At 46.2% G+C, this 21441-nt stretch overlaps 1 protein-coding gene across 9 annotated transcripts in view; it reads left to right on the forward strand.

The window, feature by feature from the left end:
• The window catches only part of synrg (synergin, gamma), a 45018-nt gene that overhangs the window by 17184 nt on the left and 6393 nt on the right, over positions 1 to 21441 (forward strand). For 6 of the 9 annotated variants that reach the window (XM_065024451.1, XM_065024453.1, XM_065024452.1 and 3 more), the window contains 12 exons: positions 523 to 777; positions 938 to 1074; positions 3565 to 3680; positions 3944 to 4009; positions 5043 to 6038; positions 12824 to 13393; positions 14487 to 14653; positions 14878 to 14931; positions 15037 to 15133; positions 16998 to 17146; positions 20319 to 20429; positions 20720 to 20758. In XM_065024451.1, coding sequence (XP_064880523.1) covers positions 523 to 777; positions 938 to 1074; positions 3565 to 3680; positions 3944 to 4009; positions 5043 to 6038; positions 12824 to 13393; positions 14487 to 14653; positions 14878 to 14931; positions 15037 to 15133; positions 16998 to 17146; positions 20319 to 20429; positions 20720 to 20758 — 2757 coding nt within the window. The remainder of the gene's footprint in view (positions 1 to 522; positions 778 to 937; positions 1075 to 3564; positions 3681 to 3943; positions 4010 to 5042; positions 6039 to 12823; positions 13394 to 14486; positions 14654 to 14877; positions 14932 to 15036; positions 15134 to 16997; positions 17147 to 20318; positions 20430 to 20719; positions 20759 to 21441) is intronic. The other 3 variants (XM_065024454.1, XM_065024455.1, XM_065024459.1) reach the window with 1 other exon arrangement.

Genomic DNA, 21441 nt, shown 5'->3' on the forward strand with positions numbered 1-21441 from the left:
TCAATCTGCACTCCACCGCCACCTGCCACAGCGAGAATAATAACACTTATTTAGTTATGTAAATGTAAGAGCCTTGAGGGAGTGCCGCCATGAGCTGCATCCTTTGTAGAGTGATGAAAAGGTTTGGGAAGCCGCGCCAGTGGAGGCTGTTAAAATGGAACTTGACTTTAATTAATTATTTATTTCAGCAAAACATCTGTCTGGCTCCTGCTGGATGGAATAGAATGTTAATAGATGATTGAGTTGGATGAAAAAATCTAAATTTTCCAGCATCACTGCTTTATAATAATGATGCACTCATACTGACAGTATTGTCTGTATAATATATGATCACGGTGACTTTGCGATGTTTAATGCCCCCGTTTAAGTAACTTGGTAAATGTCTAACATATGAAAATCCACATTAACACATTAAGCACATTAACTTGGACTTTCAGTAATGTCACACTAACAGTCCATCATTCTGGAGACGCAGCCTCATCTGAACCTGACCACTGATCCCTGTTCATCCCTCCCCTGCAGAGTGGTCTTCCAGCCATGAATGTGGAGATCCTGAGCCAGTTCCCCTCTCCCCCGGTGCCCAACCTGCCTGCCCTGGCCATGGCTATGGCCCCTGTCATCCAGCACCAACACCAGCAGCCCATGATGACTCAGCCCTCTGTCCCTGTGTCCATGGCCATGCCTGCACCAACAGTCATGGGCAGGGCTCCTCCTGCTGCTCCTTTACCCTCGGCCCAACCACCCACCAACTTCATCACCAACTTCCCACATGTACAGGTAACACATCCAGCCAATGGGCCAACCAAGCCTCTCCATAGTATATACAGATACATGTGGTTTCATTTCACATTCTGTATAATAGTATGTTTAATTTATGCCATTTAGTAGACACTTTTAGTAGACACTCATGTGTCCATCGTCTTGGTGGTGTGTTTAGGGGAAAGCAGACGATGATGACTTCCAGGACTTCCAGGAGGCCCCCAGGGCAGGAGGAGGGGATCAGCCCTTCACTGAGTTCCAGGGGGAGTCAGGGGAAACCTTCCCCACCACCACATCCTCTCTGCACCAGAACAGGTACAGTGCTGACTGACTGACTGACTGACTGACTGACTGACTGGAGTGACTGGACTGACTGAGTGACTGACTGGAGTGACGGACTGACTGACTGACTGGAGTGACGGACTGACTGACTGACTGGAGTGACGGACTGACTGACGAGTGACGGACTGACTGACTGACTGACTGGAGTGACGGACTGACTGACTGACTGACTGGAGTGACGGACTGACTGACTGACTGGAGTGACGGACTGACTGACTGGAGTGACGGAGTGACGGACTGACTGACTGACTGGAGTGACGGAGTGACGGACTGACTGACTGACTGGAGTGACGGACTGACTGACTGACTGGAGTGACGGACTGACTGACTGACTGGAGTGACGGACTGACTGACTGACTGGAGTGACGGACTGACTGACTGGAGTGACGGACTGACTGACTGGAGTGACGGACTGACTGACTGGAGTGACGGACTGACTGACTGGAGTGACGGACTGACTGACTGACGGACTGACTGACTGGAGTGACGGACTGACTGACTGGAGTGACGGACTGACTGACTGGAGTGACGGGACTGACTGACTGGAGTGACGTGACTGACTGAGTGGAGTGACGTGACTGACTGAGTGGAGTGACTGACTGAGTGGAGTGACGTGACTGACTGAGTGGAGTGACGTGACTGACTGAGTGGAGTGACGTGACTGACTGAGTGGAGTGAAGTGAGTGACTGACTGGAGTGACGTGACTGAGTGGAGTGACGGACTGAGTGGAGTGACGGACTGACTGGAGTGACGGACTGACTGGAGTGACTGACTGACGTGACTGGAGTGACTGACTGACTGACGTGACTGGAGTGACTGACTGATGTGACGGACTGACTGGAGTGACGGACTGACTGACTGGAGTGAGTGAGTGACTGACTGACTGACTGGAGTGACGGACTGACTGACTGGAGTGACGGACTGACTGACTGGAGTGACTGACTGACTGACTGGAGTGACTGACTGACTGACTGACTGGAGTGACTGACTGACTGGAGTGACTGACTGACTGGAGTGACGGACGGACTGACTGGAGTGAGTGAGTGACTGACTGGAGTGACGGACTGACTGGAGTGAGTGAGTGACTGACTGGAGTGACTGACTGACTGACTGACTGAGTGACTGACTGACTGACTGACTGGAGTGACTGACTGACTGGAGTGACGGACGGACTGACTGACTGGAGTGACGGACGGACTGACTGACTGGAGTGACGGACGGACTGACTGACTGGAGTGACGGACGGACGGACTGACTGACTGGAGTGACGGACTGACTGACTGGAGTGACGGACGGACTGACTGGAGTGACGGACGGACTGACTGGAGTGACGGACGGACTGACTGGAGTGACGGACGGACGGACTGACTGGAGTGACGGACGGACTGACTGGAGTGACGGACGGACTGACTGGAGTGACGGACGGACTGACTGGAGTGACGGACGGACTGACTGGAGTGACGGACGGACTGACTGGAGTGACGGACGGACTGACTGGAGTGACGGACGGACTGACTGGAGTGAGTGACTGGAGTGACTGACGTGAGTGAGTGACTGACTGGAGTGACTGACGTGAGTGAGTGAGTGAGTGACTGACTGACTGGAGTGAGTAACTGGAGTGGCTGGATCAGTGTTTGGTATTACTTTAAATCAGATTACACATTCTGTATGGAAGTAAAGCTGAATTCTACATCTTATCCAGGTATTGTGGGTAACAAGTACATGGTCACTTAGTTGCTTGTAGTAGTTTCTCCAGCATAACAATTGCACCTCGCCATCTCTTAATGAATCCATTTCAATGGACAGTAGAGTTGCTTTATATTACTTTTCAATCCCTGCGTGGGGAGTCTGTCTCTCAGGGAGAGGCAGCCCAAAGCCCGTTATCTTGTAAGACAAAGAGAATGTGGAAATAAAGGATCTAACGTCTGAGTGGCATAGTCACTTACAATCCCCTTCCACTTCCTCAAAAACAAAAGCTTAATTGTTTCCTCCTGCGTATCTCCAATCCCCCCGGTTTCAGATCCCTTTCTAATTTAAAGGAAGCCCCATGCTGAATCTTCAGCCAGTCAGGATAGAAAGGTGTACTCTGACAGCAGCAGTACAATGGCTCTTAACGAGATGATGTTCAGTGGAAGGCTTCAGGAGAGATCCCTCATTCCCTCCAGGCTTTTGATTCCTGGGTCTTATCTGCGGTCCAGTATGGTGTACAACTGCAGTGGAATTTCACCATTGTATGTGTCCAATCAGCTCAGGCAGCTTAAGGGGATTAAGGTAGAGGAGATGGGTGCAGCATTGACCCCAGGGTGTGTCCCCAATGGCACCCTATTCCCTACATACATAGTGCAGTACCTTTGACCAGGACCCTGGTCAAAAGTAGTGCACTATGTAGGGAATGGGGTGCCATTTGGGACGCAGCCCCAGACTCCCCTGTGGACTGAGCATGGTGTGTTGTCTGTCTGCAGTGCTCCTGCCATTCTGACTCCGGTCTCTGGCTCCTCCTCGTCATCCTCTGATAAGTATGCTGTCTTCAAGCAGCTCTCTGTGGAGGAGCCTCCAGAGCCCACTCAGCCTGCCTCAGGTACACACTCATCTGGCCCTACAACACACACACACACACACACACACACACACCTCAACAACGAATCACTACTGATACACATCCTCCACCACAACTAACAGATGTGTAGAAAATAGAAGACATTTCTGATGTTTGTCGTAGAATACTTGCCTAATAGTATTTGAGTGGTATTGTAGTACAGTACATTTGCCTGCCTGCCAAATATGCTGTCATGTATCATTCAGTTGAAAGCGTACCTGTTTTGTTTATCTCGTTTGACCCAGATTTTGACGGAGACAAATACAGTGTGTTCCGACAGCTAGAGCCACCAGGTGACAGGAAACCAGTAGGTAAGTAGAGCTCTCCCTCCTCCTTGGCTCTGGGCTGGGTCACACACATGCAGTTCACAAGCCAAACCCCACAGCTTCCAAGCCTTTTGACAGATAGTGCGTCGTGGGACTGGGCTCTGAGATGGTCCCTGTACTCAACAGATGGCTAGAGGAAGAAACTGACAGACCTTCAAACACAAAGTCACAGCAGCCTTGGAGGAAAAAATAATTTGGATGACTTGTTTTTGTAGGTAGACAGAAATAGGTTGGAGAGAGACTGTGTACCAAGATGAATGCTGTTTGTATAATATCTGAGTGGTCTGTGTGCTTTTATGTTGCACACATTTCCAGAGTACTCAGTACATTCAGCAGTATCCCTGATGTTGGTCTGTTTCCTGCTGTTCCCTGTTTCACTAGAACAGTTTCTGATGGGGACAGCAGCTCCCACGACTCCAGTAAGTCCTGCCTGAGTCTGATTGCAGTGACCTTTCCTGTGTGTTGCCTGCCAGGCTCACTCTCCATAGTGAGCCCATTAGTTCAATCTTTCCCACAAAACAGCAGTGGTGTGAACAGCCCCTACAACCACAACTCTCTCTACCCACTTTTCCTCTGTAGATTTTCTTATAGCCCTCTTGTCGTGATTGTGTGGTTCTAAAAATCTAAAAACATACTGAGGAAGTCTTTGTAGATTGTAGGAAGGGACTTCATTCCTCTGAAGTCACAGCTTAATCATGTGCTGTCCCAGTTAGGGACTGACAGATGCAAGTGCATGTGGTGGTGTTGTCTCTGTAGACAGCCCAGCCTGGTTTGTGCACTGCTGTCTGCTGCTGCTGTTCTCTCATAGCAGTGTCTCGGACTACAGTCCAGCGCAGGTCTCTCCACAGCTTGAAATTCACCACGAGCCTCCGCTATGTGACAGACGCGTAACTAATCCCCTCTCTTTCTTGTAGGATTGTGAAATTAGAAAAAAATGTGTCATGCCAATGTCCTCCCTGTCTGGCTGCTGTGTTAAATGCTTTTGCAATGTCTTTCAATTGTTCTGTTTGTTTCGCAGGGGAAGGATTTGCCGATTTCAAGTCTGTCAGTGTGGATGATGGCTTCACAGACTTTAAAACCGCCGACAGCATCTCTCCACTAGAACCTTCAGACCAGGCCAAAATGTTTCAGCCAGCATTCCCTCCTGCTTTCCCGAACTCTCAGTCTCTACCGCAACTACAACACCAGCTACATCAACAACAACCAGCAGTCTCTCTCTCTCAGCCTAAAAACCCTCTCAACATGGCTGACTTGGATCTCTTCTCCTCAATGGCTCCCATAGCCCCCACCCCTGCTGAGATCAAGCCCAGCCCCTTCCCCTCTGTTCCCCCCTCCCTAGTGCTCCCACCAGGCAGGGCCAAGCCCCCCGGGGGTGGGGCCGAGGACTTTGGTGACTTTTCCCTTTTTGGCCCCACCTCCTCTTCGGAGGCTGCTCCTATTGGCCCTGATGTGGGAGGAGGTGTGGCAGCGTCTCATGATGACTTTGCAGACTTCATGGCTTTCGGCAGCTCTGGGGGGGAGGCCAAGGGTGAGGGGTTGACGTCTGGAGAGGGGAGGGCACGGGGGAGAGGAGAGACCACCACCACTCCACAGCGCCCCCAGCAGGGCTCTGACAAGTATGACGTGTTCAAGCAGCTGTCTCAGGAAGGAGGCCTGGCATATGACGACAACAAGCACAGCGCCGGCGGCTCGTTCTCTTCCCTCAGGAGCGAAGCAGATGACTTCACCGACTTCCAGTCGTCCAAGTTCTGCACAGCGCTGGGGGCCTCTGAGAAGAGCCTGGTGGATAAGGTGGCAGCCTTCAAACAAGGAGGCAAGGAGGACTCGGCTTCAGTCAAGTCCCTAGACCTCCCATCCATCGGGGGAAGCAGCGTGGGCAAGGAGGACTCTGAGGACGCTCTGTCAGTGCAGCTGGACATGAAGCTGTCAGACATGGGTGGAGACCTGAAGCACGTGATGTCAGACAGCTCTCTGGATCTGCCGGGCCTCTCGGCCCACCAACCCCCCGCCACAGGTGAGGAACTAGTGCGCCTCCTCTGGTGAGACCCCGCCCAGTCACACATAAAGAACCAATCGTAGGCCTGGCGGTGGCCCCTCTGTCTCCACCCCCCTCAGTGCCCCTTAGCTCGCACTAAACCAGGAGTTAGACTAGAAGGCAAAGCAGTGAGCTAGCTCATCCACATCACTGCTGAATCATGAGACAGTCAAACGCCACACACTATTATCATATCATCTCATCACACCCACCAGTCATTCATTCCCAAACCCATCATTACCTGGTATTCCTTTCAGCGTATTTATTTACTTAATATTTATTTATTATTTATTAAACATAATAAGGTACTTTAGATTAATTAATTTATTGTTAATTTGTTTAGCGTTTGTAGCACAGACACAAAGCACAGGCCTCTCTGCCTCCTCTTAGCTCCATTCATATAGAGTTGATGAGAGACAGTCAGGTTGATGTGATGTAGTCAGTCTGCTCTATGCTACCACTGGCCTTCATTCCCTGTCTGTGCTGTCATAGCCCACATTGCTCATCACCTCAATGCACCTGTTGTCTCCCCAGTCGTGATTATGTGTGTGTTGAGGGATGAGACTAAAATAGCTGAATGCAGATGAACACAGGGCCATGTAATGGTGATGGGCCTTTGTACCAGGAGATGTTATATATTCTCATCACTTTCAGAATGGCCAGTTCCTGTATGCTGCAATAGGCCTTCATTTTAATCACAGCAAGCCAAATTCTTCCTCAGATTGATTATATTATGTTGACGCTTAATGCTCAGTTATCAAATCAAGCATGATGATAATAAGAGGCGTACAAGAAAAATGTGTAAAGATGTTCCCTGATAGTGGACATACTTATTATGTGAAAAGAAAGTATTTAGGAAAAGGCAGAACATATTTATGAATGGCAGAAATCCCCTCAACCTCTACAGTTTAATATTGCATTGAGTAAATTGTTTTGATTGCTCATTGTGTGTTGGTATGTGTGAGTGTGATTGGTTGATTGTGTTTTGTATGTGTACGAGTGATTTTTTTTTTTTCCTACAGTGTGTGAGAGTACCCATACCTTGGCACTCCCAGTGTTGGGTATCAATATCCCTTAGTGCTTTTGTTCCAACTCCCTTAACCTAAGTGGTCTCACACAGCCCACATCACTACAAAGAGGTCAAAGGTCGGCATAGCAGACAGAGGCACAAAGGCACTGCTCTCAGGGTCTGCCCTGCCCTGAACCTCTAAATGGAAACACTCTCATGGAATCTAATTAGCCTTAATGTCCAGGTATTGTCCATATCAGCACCCTCTCCTCTCCCTTCCCATGATCATAATTAATTTACCAAGCATCTCATCTTCCATGTCATGTCTCATATATTCCTTCAAGTACAAGGTGTCTCCTTACAGCCTCTGTGTTTGAGCAACACACTCCTTTTAGCACCCAGTTTGCAGTGAGATGTCCTTATTATATAAACCATAATATTTCAACACTAGCCAACATATCAGTTCATTTGTTTTAGCAGTTTGGGCAAGGGGCATCTCAATCAAATTCCATCTAGGAATTGACCATTTGAGTTATTCTAAATCGGAAATGATCGATGTAATGATACCAATTTATTTGTTTCAGTTCTATTGCACATCAGAATAAATCAACTTTCAGTTTAACTGAAATGGTTAGGCTACTCTCGAAGGAGAGAGTAAGACAATAACCAATGGCAACTGATCCCAGAGCTGCAGCAAAATGGTTGATAGTGTAGTGGAGCATTGAAAACATTCCCCAGAACCTGTTAATTGCTTTTCCTTTTATTCTGACCCACGTTCATCCAATCAGTATTGTTGTTCTTGGACAGCACCAATCAAATCTCATCGCTGAGAAAGCGTACAGTAGCAGGCCTTGGAGTGTGAAAGCCTCACCATGCTTGCACTGTGTTCAACCCTGGAGAAAATGTAACCAACCTTAAAGAGACAGTATCTATTTTTCCCAACCAGTGCTCCTTTGGGTCAGAGCAGCTCAAAAGGAAGCCTTTTCATTGGTCTTTGATATTCAGGTATGTTTTGTTATGTGTGGGTCCATGAACAGGCTCTCTGAGAACACACTGAAGTTAGTGATACCCTCCCTGCCTTGCTTCTTTTGCCTGCCTGTTCAATTTGTGAAATTGACAAGAACATATTATAGGATGACATTTTTATGCATAACAGTATTACTAGTTGTTTTTATTAAGGAAAGAAAAAAAGACTATGTATACAGATTTAATAGTGTATTTTTATTACAGGAAAATTCGTATTTATTTTCAAACTAGATAGACTTCCTGATATTATTTTAAACAATGTGTTGTGTAAACTATTTGAAGATGAAATGTATATATGAGGATAGGCAAGTTATGGAAAATATTTTAGGTTGGTTCAGATTGTTGTCTTGAGAAACCCATCTGGTTGTTAGTTATTGAATGGCTACTATTAAGAGCTTGTACACAGGAGCCTAGAACTAACAGGTAGCGAGAGAAAAATGATACTGTCTCTTTAAATCTATTTTGTCACATGTGATTGGACAAGATGAATACCCTCTCTAAGGTCTTGTGGTAGGATAGTCCACTTGTTTTATTTAACCCTTTGAGAGCTTGAGCAGAATGGTTTTATAAAGAATCATGCAAAAAAACACAAATGGAGAGAAATGTAGCTCACTTGACAAGTTTACATGCTAAATAATGGATTTGGAGGTCCGTACCTTTCCTCCAAATTCTCAGCAATGGAATGTATTAGACCATTGAAATATGTCCTATGTATATGATGTTGACGTTATGTAATTGTAGTAAGACACACAAACAGTTGTGATTTAAAAATGACAAAACCCTTATTTATTTTATCTCAAAAGTCTGCTGTTGACATTTGAGTTACTATCATGGCGAGAACAGTAGAGAAGCATTCAGGTCCTCAAAGGGTTAATCACTCTCCTGCCTTGAACCTGTCCTTTAAATCACCTTGGCTTTTTCAAGTGTTCTGTATTCAATTATCTTTCTATCAATCAACCTGTTGCTTTACACCCTGTTAGTACAACTACAGTGTGTCTTCTTCTACCGAGATTTACTCATTTTAGTCTGTGACTGTGCCTTCTCATTCTGCATCTATATTCTTCTGGGGCTTTTCTTTCTTTTACCGTTTGTTTTTCTTCTTTTCTGACTCTGCATGCCGTAGTATTCTAAATGATTCAAATATACTTTTACAAGTGTTAGTTTGACAAACCTCTTGTAACAATAGACCTCTCAGAGTATTTTGTGATCTTTCTCTCTTGTTGTCGTAATAAATATTACTATTGGTATTGCTGAAATGCGTACCGTCTTATTTTCTCCCTTCCCTATCCTGAGGGCAGATTATGATCTAGCTACATTCGGCTTACTACTACACTAGTTCCTTGTCAATTTCACAAATGGCTTTTTTGTGTGCAAGGGTTGTGTCACGCATTAGGCTACGCTGACGGGGATCCACACGTGCCTGCAGGTTATACTGTATCTTAGGAGTGTGTGACTGTGAGCACTTGTAAGAATGTGTGCTTGTTTGTGTTGCCAGTAATTATATGATCCCTGCCTGATATGTTCCGAATTGAACAGTGTTCTGCTTGTACAACACAGTTTGTGGGGTAGATAATCAATACAGACAGAACTGCTCCACTCCACGGCTGACGTTGCCATGGCAATCTCATGAAATGGATGTCATTTTGTATCGTCATGTTAGCAGAACTGTCTGCTCCTAATAGTTTGTGCTACAGTATTGTCACACACCTAGAGAAAACCACAGAGAGGTTTTCTACAGCAGGGCCTCATGTCCTGTCTTATCTGCCTCAGAACTGTCTGATCTCCAATCTACCTCAGCCCCAGCAGCCAACCCTCTCAGGACATCTATTTCATTTGTATCAGAGGACAGCTAACTCAACCCTTGGTTAATTTACATGTGACACATCAAATTAATAGAGGTCAATGCTATGTTCTCCTTTTCAGTAGCAATTAAAGGGATACTTTGGGAGTTTGGCAATGATGCCCTTTATCTACTTCCCCAGAGTCAGATGAACTTGTGGATACCATTTTTATGTCTCGGCATACGGTTTGAAAGAAGTTGCTAGCTAGTGCAATTGCTAACTAGCGTTACCCATAGACCTCCAGTCATTGCGCTATCTGCATGCTAGCAGATACCCATGGACTTCCAGTCATTGTGCTAACGCTAGTTAGCATTGGCTCACCATACTACCTCTAACATCCTTCATACTGGACACAGACACATAAAAATGGTATCCACAAGTAGATAAAGGGCCTCGTTGCCAAAATACCGAAGTATCACTTTAGCCTAAACCTATTGGTATTATCAAAACAAATATTCCACTGTCACAATTGCAGTCGTGGCCAAAAGTTTTGAGAATAACACAAATATTAATTTTCAGTCTGCTGCCTCAGTTTGTATGATGGCAATTTGCATATACTCCAGAATGTTTTGAAGAGTGATCAGATGAATTGCAATTAATTGCAAAGTCCCTCTTTGCCATGCAAATGAACTGAATCCCCCCCCCAAAATTCCACTGTATTTCAGCCCTGGCACAAAAGGACCAGCTGACATGTCAGTGATTCTCTCGTTAACACAGGTGTGAGTGTTGACGAGGACAAGGCTGGAGATCATTCTGTCATGCTGATTGAGTTCAAATAACAGACTGGAAGCTTCAAAAGGAGGGCGGTGCTTGGAATCATTGTTCTTCCTCTGTCATCCATGGTTACCTGGAAGGAAAAAAGGGCTTCACAGGCAAGGATATTGCTGCCAGTAAGATTGCACCTAAATAAACCATTTATCGGTTCATCAAGAACTTCAAAGAGAGCGGTTCAATTGTTGTGAAGAAGGCTTCAGGGTGTCCAAGAAAGTCCAGCAAGCGTCAGGACCGTCTCCTAAAGTTGATTCAGCTGTGGGATCGGGGCTCCACCAGTACAGAGCTTGCTCAGGAATGGCAGCAGGCAGGTGTGAGGGCATCTGCACGCACAGTGAGGCGAAGACTTTTGGAGGATGGCCTGGTGTCAAGAAGGGCAGCAAAGAAGCCACTTCTCTCCAGGAAAAACATCAGGGACAGACTGATATTCTGCAAAAGGTACAGGGATTGGACTGCTGAGGACTGGGGTAAAGTCATTTTCTCTGATGAATCCCCTTTCTAATTGTTTGGGGCATCTGGAAAAAAGCTTGTCCCGAGAAGACAAGGTGAGCGCTACCATCAGTCCTGTGTTATGCCAACAATAAAGCATCCTGAGACCATTCATGTGTGGGGTTGCTTCTCAGCCGAGGGAGTTGGTTCACTCACAATTTTGCCTAAGAACACATCCATGAATAAAGAATGGTACCAACACATCCCCGAGAGCAACTTCTCCCAACCATCCAGGAACAGTTTGGTGACGAACAATGCCCTTTCCAGCATGATGGAGCACCTTGTCATAAGGCAAAAGTGATAACTAAGTGGCTCGGGGAACAAAACATTGATATTTTGGGTCCATGGCCAGGAAACTCCCCAGTCCTTAATCCCATTGAGAATTTGTGGTCAATCCTCAAGAGGCGGGTGGTCAAACAAAACCCCACAAATTCTGACAAACTCCAAGCATTGATTATGCAAGAATGGGCTGCCATCAGTCAGGATGTGGCCCAGAAGGTAATTGACAGCATGCCAGGGCGGATTGCAGAGGTCTTGAAAAAGAAGGGTCAACACTACAAATATTGACTCTTTGCATCAACTTAATGTAATTGTCAATAAAAGCCTTTGACACTTATGAAATGCTTGTAATTATACTTCAGTATTCCATAGTAACACTGAGACACTGAAGCAGCAAACTTTGAAAATTAATATTTGTGCCATTCTCAACTTTTGCCCACGACTGTACAAATGTGAGTCTGTATCTGTATGTCCGCTACAAGACCATGGTGCTTGCCTACGGAGCTGTGAGGGGAACGGCACCTCAGTACCTCCAGGCTCTGATCAGGCCCTACACCCAAACAAGGGCACTGCGTTCATCCACCTCTGGCCTGCTCGCCTCCCTACCACTGAGGAAGTACAGTTCCCGCTCAGCCCAGTCAAAACTGTTCGCTGCTCTGGCCCCCCAATGGTGGAACAAACTCCCTCACGACGCCAGGACAGCGGAGTCAATCACCACCTTCCGGAGACACCTGAAACCCCACCTCTTTAAGGAATACCTAGGATAGGATAAAGTAATCCCTCTCACCCCCTCCCCTGAAAAGATTTAGATGCACTACTGTTCCACTGGAGGTCATAAGGTGAATGCACCAATTTGTAAGTCGCTCTGGATAAGAGCGTCTGCTAAATGACTTAAATGTAAATGTAAATGTATGTGAGCGACGTATGTTGTACCCCTATATTTTCTGTCATCTATGTCACCAATTGGAAATAGAAATTTTTAGAACACAATCAATTTCAGCTTTTTATCCCTCCTTTAAGCTGGTGATCACATCCTAATAAGTGAACCCTTACACACACACTATAGTGCAACACTAGATTAAATGCAGTGCATATGATCTCACTGTCACAATGTAGGGGAGATGGGGTGTTACTCTGACCAAAGTAAAGCTGCTTGTTGTAAGTCAACACAAATTCAGCATCAGAAACAAAATATGGCTTCCACAGTAAGTATGTTTCGTATAACATATCAAAGCTTCGCCAGATGCCTTGTCACTCTATCATGGCTGACTGACTAGTTGCTATCATTTCAGCACACTATGCTTTTCCCACTTAGAGCCACCAGTGTGTATTTTGTGTTGTCATTACAGAAGGAGACGACATGAAGTTTGACCCCTTCGGAACGTCAGCAGTCAGCAGGCTGGCCAGCTATGATTGGTCAGAAAGAGAGGAATGCCTGTCTGCTCAGGATCAGGCCAAGAAGCATCTGGTCCTGGACGGTGTTGGTGTTTCCTCCTCTTTCCCCTCAGACGTAGTCCACAGGAAGGAGATGCCGTTCGGCAGCACAGAAAACATCCCCATCACACACACCTGCCAGACGAAGATCACCACCTTCTCAACAGACGATAGTGTGTCGACCGACAGCAAGTTTGAGGCCTTTGCTGACTTTGGATCTTGTGAGCCGGTAGGTTTGGGTGGGGATGAAGATGATGACTTTGGGGACTTTGCCAGCACTGTGTCGGAGAAGTCAGACTCCCCCGCGGCCGAGCCGAGCTCTGAGGTGAACCTGAACGAGGCCTCAGATGAGTTCGGGGCCTTTCATGGAGACAAGGCCAAGTTTGGGAAGTCAGACTTTCTGAAGGCCAGCTCTCAGACCAAGGTCAAGTCCAGTGAAGAGATGATCAAGAGCGAACTCGCCACCTTTGACCTCTCTGTACAAGGTGAGTCATCTGACCTGTACTCTCTCTCTCAATTATTTATTTTTGGAAGATATACATTAATTTTCTGATCCTCAGTCAGTAAATGATGGTTTCAAAATGTAAATTGCATCCAGTTACAACATGCCTTCTAGTTCTGGTGTAGTGGTGTGAATCAGATCAGCTGGCCCTGATGTCAGGACTTTCATCACCTCTTATTGGAGCATCTGTGGCCCCTCCGACAGCTCAGTGCAGTTCCACTGTCAGACAATAGATGGCAGTGTTGTGCACATCCTTGGTACACAGGCAGATGAGATGAATTAACAACAAGGCCAAGAAATCCGTGCCTATACGAAATTAACTGTATTCACTCCTTGGGTGTTCATTTTTTACTGTTGTTTTCCAGTGTTATGTTTCATGCATAGTTCATTAGCTTTTTCTACCTCCAAAGTGATAAAAGCTAATTTGCCTCATTGATTTCTCTCCCAGTTAAATGTAATTAATTTTCAGTTGTTATTCCCCTGTCCTTATTGAATGGTTATCTGATCGGTGTGTGTGTGGTAGTGGGGGAATGTATTAGTGCTGTGAAATTGTGGGGAAGATGATGCATGTCTCTGCAGGAGATGATTACCTGGTTCTCACACACACACACACACACACAGACTCAGACAGACAAAGCCTGTGTTGAATAGTTTGGGCTCAGCATGTGACTGTGTGTCTTTTTTCGTGTGCCTGTCTATTTTCGTGTTTGTGTATGTATCTGTCCATTTTTTTCTGTGTGTGTGAGCGAGTGAGCCCTCATTAATTATTCATACTTGCGTTGGGTGCCGTGGCGCTGTTTTGTACATAATTATCATTTGTTGTAAATTAAGTGTTTGTTGTCTGTGTCCTTGTCTGGAAGTAATTAGCCACAACAGAATATGAGCTCGGGTAAAAAGTCCCAATTATGCCATAGTAAACAAACAGGTGCATATCTGGAATTAGCCAACATCTCTGGGTTGGTATAAGTGACCATTTTTAAAAGGGCATTTGTATATACTGTATGTATGCCAGACATTGCCTGTATATACTATATATGTACGTATCAAGACACTCGCTACTCTTGTCCTTGCCTCAGGCTCCCACAAGCGTAGCCACAGTTTGGGGGAGAAGGAGATTGGGCGCTCGCCCCCCTCCCCGGCCCCGGAGCAGCCCTTCAGAGACCGCTCCAGCACCCTGAGTGAGAAGAAGCCTGCCCTGCCCGTCATCAGAGACAAGTACAAGGACCTGACTGGGGAGGTGGAGGTGAGACCCACACACAGTCACACTATCCCAGACATGTTAACTACATTTGCCAATTATCCAGATGCTCTGTGGAGGGTTTACATATTCAGTAGACATTGATTTCAGTTGCAAACCACAGAGGCTTTGGCCTTAATAAGTTTGTTTTTTTGTATTTTTTATGGAAATGTATAAATGTCTTCTCATATATCTGAACTCATTCTAACAACTATTGCATGTTGTTTCAGGAGAGTGAGCGCTATGCATATGAGTGGCAGAGGTGTCTGGTGAGCGCTCTACAGGTAAGATATTGTACAGGACTGTTCCCCCTCTCCTTTTTTGCTATATGCGCACATGTGTTTGTGTGTGTAACCCTAACCCACTCTGCTGTCCGTCTCTGTCCCCAGGTCATCACTAAAGCCAACAACACCCTGAACAGCATCAGCAGCTCTACTGTTTGCACTGAGGTCATCCAGTCTGCTCAGGGCATGGAGTACCTGCTAGGTGAGACACACACCACACTGACACACACCACACTAACACACACACACACCACACTGACAAACTCACAACACTGACACACATACATCACTGACACACACACCGACACCCGCCGACAGGGAGGTCCTGAGCTTTAAAAAGGCCCAACAGTCTTCAGCTAGATCCCCTCTGACAGATTTGTCCAGCACTACAGAGTTGACTGTGGATCCTATTGGGGGCTTATCTTCGCTGGCCTGACAGACTGTGGGTACTAGTGATGGCTTATCTTCGCTGGCCTGGCAGACTGTGGATACTAGTAATGGCTTATCTTCGCTGGCCTGACACACTGTGTGTACTAGTGATGGCTTATCTTCGCTGGCCTGACAGACTGTGGATACTAGTGATGGCTTATCTTCGCTGGCCTGACAGACTATGGGTACTAGTGATGGCTTATCTTCGCTGGCCTGACAGACTGTGGGTACTAGTGATGGCTTATCTTCGCTGGCCTGACAGACTGTGGATACTAGTGATGGCTTATCTTCGCTGGCCTGACACACTGTGGGTACTAGTGATGGCTTATCTTCGCTGGCCTGACACACTGTGGATACTAGTAATGGCTTATCTTCGCTGGCCTGACACACTGTGGGTACTAGTGATGGCTTATCTTCGCTGGCCTGACACACTGTGGATACAAGTGATGGCTTATCTTCGCTGGCCTGACACACTGTGGGTACTAGTGATGGCTTATCTTCGCTGGCCTGACACACTATGGGTACTAGTGATGGCTTATCTTCGCTGGCCTGACAGACTGTGGATACTAGTGATGGCTTATCTTCGCTGGCCTGACAGACTGTGGATACTAGTGATGGCTTATCTTCGCTGGCCTGACACACTGTGGATACTAGTGATGGCTTATCTTCGCTGGCCTGACACACTGTGGATACTAGTGATGGCTTATCTTCGCTGGCCTGACACACTGTGGATACTAGTGATGGCTTATCTTCGCTGGCCTGACACACTGTGGATACTAGTGATGGCTTATCTTCGCTGGCCTGACACACTGTGGATACTGTGGGTACTGTGGATACTAGTGATGGCTTATCTTCGCTGGCCTGACACACTGTGGATACTAGTGATGGCTTATCTTCGCTGGCCTGACACACTGTGGGTACTGGCCTGACACACTGTGGATACTAGTGATGGCTTATCTTCGCTGGCCTGACACACTGTGGATACTAGTGATGGCTTATCTTCGCTGGCCTGACTGTGGATGAATCCCAAATGGCACCTTATTCATTTAGACTGGGCCCCATAGGGCTCTGGTCAAAGGTAGTGCACTTTGGGAATAGGGTGTCATTTGGTACGCACAGACAGACAGACAGCGGTGTCTCTTTTTAATGAGCTGTGAGATTGGTACAGGCACACATACCATTGTGAGGGGCTGAGAACAGAACACCGTGTACCACCACTGCTGTGAACCTTCTTCCAAAATCACACCATTATAAAACTATGAGCTGTCCCCCTTTCAACGGAGAACAACAACTCTGTCAATCACCGTTCCACGTTAACCCTTAGAGAGAGCGTAGTGTTACAGCCAACATTATGTCAGGTTGATCCAGCTTCAGAGGGCTATTTTAATATGTTTGCTGCTGTTATCCTCCAGGTATTTCTCGTGGCACTGCCAAAAGTCTAATGATACAACTTCAGAGCATGTTTCAACATAGGGGACTGTAGACCTGTTAGCTGTTTTCCTGGAAACGTTTTCTTATTGTCCCTGTTGTATTTCTCACTGTCTAACCTTGGCTGATGTTGGAGCTGGCTGTGGGAAAGAACAGGGAGCAGGTGTGTTAAGGTTGTGTGTTAACGTCAAAGTGTGTTTATGTGGCAGGTGTGGTGGAGGTGTACCGCGTGACCAAGCGTGTGGAGCTGGGTATCAAGGCCACAGCCGTGTGTTCTGAGAAGCTGCAGCAGCTGCTGAAGGACATCAGCCGCGTCTGGAACAACCTCATGGGCTTCATGTCCCTGGCCAACCTGGCGGTGAGAAACACCGTCAACACACACACACACACACACACAGACCTCCCTTCCTCCAATGCAGTGGGTTAGGCTACACATAGACCTGAGAAATTGACACTTAATTGTAACTAACTGCTTTGTCTAGAAAATGTTCCTGATGAAATGTTGAGTGGATTATCATTGACTCATGCAAAGTACCTGTAGTGTGTGTAGCTGTGTGGATGGGGAGTGTAGAGCAGTCTGTTGTAGGCTGTAGTGATGTGTGGAGAACAGAGGCAGTGAGATTCAGTTGACAGTTCACTGCCTCAGTCAGCCTCACAAAGAACATTGCTTCTCAAATGCCAGCAGATAAAACAGACCGGCCATCTCCTGACTCGAGATAATGTCAGTACAGAAAGAGAGAGAATTAGCGAAGCAAAGAGGGAGAGGGACAGGGGGAGGTAGAGGGAGACGGAGTGAGTGAGTAGTAATCTTGAGTTATCTCAGACCGTAGACCCACAGCTTCTTTCTGATTCTGCAGGCTCTGCCCTCAGAGAGAGAGGAGCTGTCTGGGCACACTCACCTGTTCACACAGCTCTGCTGCCAACAGACTAATGGACTGTATTTCATTTCATTTCCCAGATTAAAGACACATTTCTACTTCAGTTTATTGAGCTGGTTAATGAATAAATGAAAAGAGAAATGTGTATTCCTTAGAGCAGTGTTCTGCCAAGGCAGCAGCTCCTCTTCCTGGGGTCCAGCAAAATGAATGCACACAATTTTAAAAACATTATAATACATTCACAGATTTCACAACACATGAAGTGTGTGCCCTCAGGCCACCACTCTACTACCACATACAGTGGGGCAAAAAAGTATTTAGTCAGCCACCAATTGTGCAAGTTCTCCCACTTAAAAAGATGAGAGAGGCCTGTAATTTTCATCATAGGTACACTTCAACTATGACAGACAAAATGAGAAAAAAAATCCAGAAAATCACATTGTAGGATTTTTTATTAATTTATTTGCAAATTATGGTGGAAAATAAGTATTTGGTCACCTACAAACAAGCAAGACTTCTGGCTCTCACAGACCTGTAACTTCTTCTTTAAGAGGCTCCTCTGTCCTCCACTCGTTACCTGTATTAATGGCACCTGTTTGAACTTGTTATCAGTATAAAAGACACCTGTCCACAACCTCAAACAGTCACACTCCAAAATCCACTATGGCCAAGACCAAAGAGCTGTCAAAGGACACCAGAAATAAAATTGTAGACCTGCACCAGGCTGGGAAGACTGAATCTGCAATAGGTAAGCAGCTTGGTTTGAAGAAATCAACTGTGGGAGCAATTATTAGGAAACGGAAGACACAAGACCACTGATAATCTCCCTCGATCTGGGGCTCCACGCAAGATCTCACCCTGTGGGGTCAAAATGATCACAAGAATGGTGAGCAAAAATCCCAGAACCACACGGGCGGACCTAGTGAATGACCTGCAGAGAGCTGGGACCAAAGTAACAAAGCCTACCAACAGTAACACACTACGCCGCCAGGGACTCAAATTCTGCAGTGCCAGACGTGTCCCCCTGCTTAAGCCAGTACATGTCCAGGCCCATCTGAAGTTTGCTAGAGAGCATTTGGATGATCCAGAAGAAGATTGGGAGAATGTCATATGGTCAGATGAAACTAAAATATAACTTTTTGGTAAAAACTCAACTCCTCGTGTTTGGAGGACAAAGAAGGCTGAGTTGCATCCAAAGAACACTATACCTACTGTGAAGCATGGGGGTGGAAACATCATGCTTTGGGGCTGTTTTCCTGCAAAGGGACCAGGACTGATCCGTGTGAAGGAATGAATGATTGGGGCCATGTATCGTGAGATTTTGAGTGAAAACTTACTTCCATCAGCAAGGGCATTGAAGATGAAACGTGGCTGGTTCTTTCAGCATGACAATGATCCCAAACACACCGCCCGGGCAACGAAGGACTGGCTTCGTAAGAAGCATTTCAAGGTCCTGGAGTGGCCTAGCCAGTCTCCAGATCTCAACCCCATAGAAAATCTTTGGAGGGAGTTGAAAGTCCGTGTTGCCCTGCAACATACCCAAAACATCGTTCATCACTCTAGAGGAGATCTGCTCTGTGTGAAAACCTTGTGAAGACTTACAGAAAACGTTTGACCCTGTCAGAGGAGATCTGCAGTGGAGGAATTGGCCAAAATACCAGCAGACACCTGTCTTTAAGGAATACCTAGGATAGGAAAACCTTCTCCCCCCTCCCCCCTTAAAAGACCTAGATGCAGAAAGTGGCTTTCCACAGAAAAAAGCACCAATTTGACCTCTGGATAAGAGCGTTGCTAAATGACAAATGGTAAATGTAACAAAGTATTGAGATAAACTTTTGTTATTGACCAAATACTTATTTTCCACCATAATTTGCAAATAAATTCATTAAAAATCCTACAATGTGATTTTCTGGATTTTTTTTTCTTATTTTGTCTGTCATAGTTGAAGTGTACCTATGATGAAAATTATAGGCCTCTCTCATCTTTTTAAGTGGGAGAACTTGCACAATTGGTGGCTGACTAAATACTTTTTTGCCCCATTGTATCTACAACACAAAATCCATGTGTACTGTGGTCTGTATCCAGGTATAAACCGGGTCGTTCGCGCCCTGAACACGTTGCGCCCTGATGCGTTGTGGCGTGCCTAAGAACAGCCCTTAGCCATGACATATTGGCCATATACCACACCCCTCGGGCCTAATTGCTTAAATAACTTGTTTTTTAAATGTAAATTGGTTAGCACCCGACTAAAATCCTTGCACATATGGTACATTTCCTCAAATTTCAACCGTAGATCCCTCATTTCATGCAGTGTTTTGTGAAGTAACAAATGGTTCTTGATGTGAGGCATAGCAACATAGTGTGCCCCACAGCGGAGTCCTATGATCAGGTGATCAATCTGACACCAACCTGTGTGTGTGTCTCTCAATCACAAACATGCTTACAGTACGTGGCCTCCAGATTGCAGGCCTGCCTAAAGCAAAAAGAAATGGCTCTGTTATTCAGCTGTCCTTAAGTGTCCATGCATACAAAGACCTTTGAAATGTTTTGAATCCTTCTTGAATGTAATTTGATTTGTGGATTCAAATAAATTATTAAATAAATATATAAATTATTTCAAATGTGTGTGCATTTGTGTGTTTTTCTGTACAGCCTGATGAGAGCTCGCTGGACTTCTCCTCCTGTATCCTGAGACACGGTATCAAGAACGCCAAGGAGCTGGCCTGTGGGGTGTGCCTGCTCAACGTGGACTCACGCAGCAAGGTCTGCACACACTCATGTACAGACACACACTTGTGTCAAGTCAACACATATACTGTAAACATACACTAATTCTCAGTCAACACACAATCACGATTGCCAACCAACACACCCTCAATCCCTCAACAGATGGACCCAACAACTGTTGAAACATTTGATTACAAATATGTTCCAACACATTTCTCAAGTTGAATAAACCATGAATCATTTTGCCATTTTGCCAGTTGTTTTTAAACTAGTGGTTGACACATAATAACTAAATTATCATTTCTTTGACTTTGAACATTTTGCAGAGCAAAGAAGAGACAACTATTGGACGTCTGTTTAAAAGAGTATGATGCAGTGAACTGTCAACTGAATCTCACTTCAGTCTCCTACTGGGGGCCTGGGGGCCAAATTCTCCACTGACAGACAGGCGATGGGGTGCCAAAATGACAGCACATTCTTCTTCTCACAGCTCCCTCCCTTCACACTGCCTGCATCCCAAATGGCACCCTATTCCCAATGGGCCCTGGTCAAATGTAGTGCACTGTTTAGAGAATAGAGTGCCATTTGAGACGTTACCAGTGCCGACAGCTGCAGCACTGTGTTCACGCACAGACGCAGCACTGTGTTCACGCACAGACGCAGCACTGTGTTCACGCACAGACGCAGCACTGTGTTCACGCACAGACGCAGAACTGTGTTCACGCACATACGCAGCACTATGTTCACGCACAGACGCAGCACTGTGTTCACGCACAGACGCAGCACTGTGTTCACGCACAGACGCAGCACTGTGTTCACGCAGCACTGTGTTCACGCAGCACTGTGTTCACGCAGCACTGTGTTCACGCAGCACTGTGTTCACTGTGTTCACGCAGCACTGTGTTCACTGTGTTCACGCAGCACTGTGTTCACTGTGTTCACGCAGCACTGTGTTCACTGTGTTCACGCAGCACTGTGTTCACTGTGTTCACGCACAGACGCAGCACTGTGTTCACTGTGTTCACGCACAGATGCAGCACTGTGTTCA

Source organism: Oncorhynchus nerka, linkage group LG11 (genome assembly GCF_034236695.1).
Source record: "Oncorhynchus nerka isolate Pitt River linkage group LG11, Oner_Uvic_2.0, whole genome shotgun sequence".
In the NCBI taxonomy this organism is placed as follows: Eukaryota; Metazoa; Chordata; class Actinopteri; order Salmoniformes; family Salmonidae; genus Oncorhynchus; species Oncorhynchus nerka.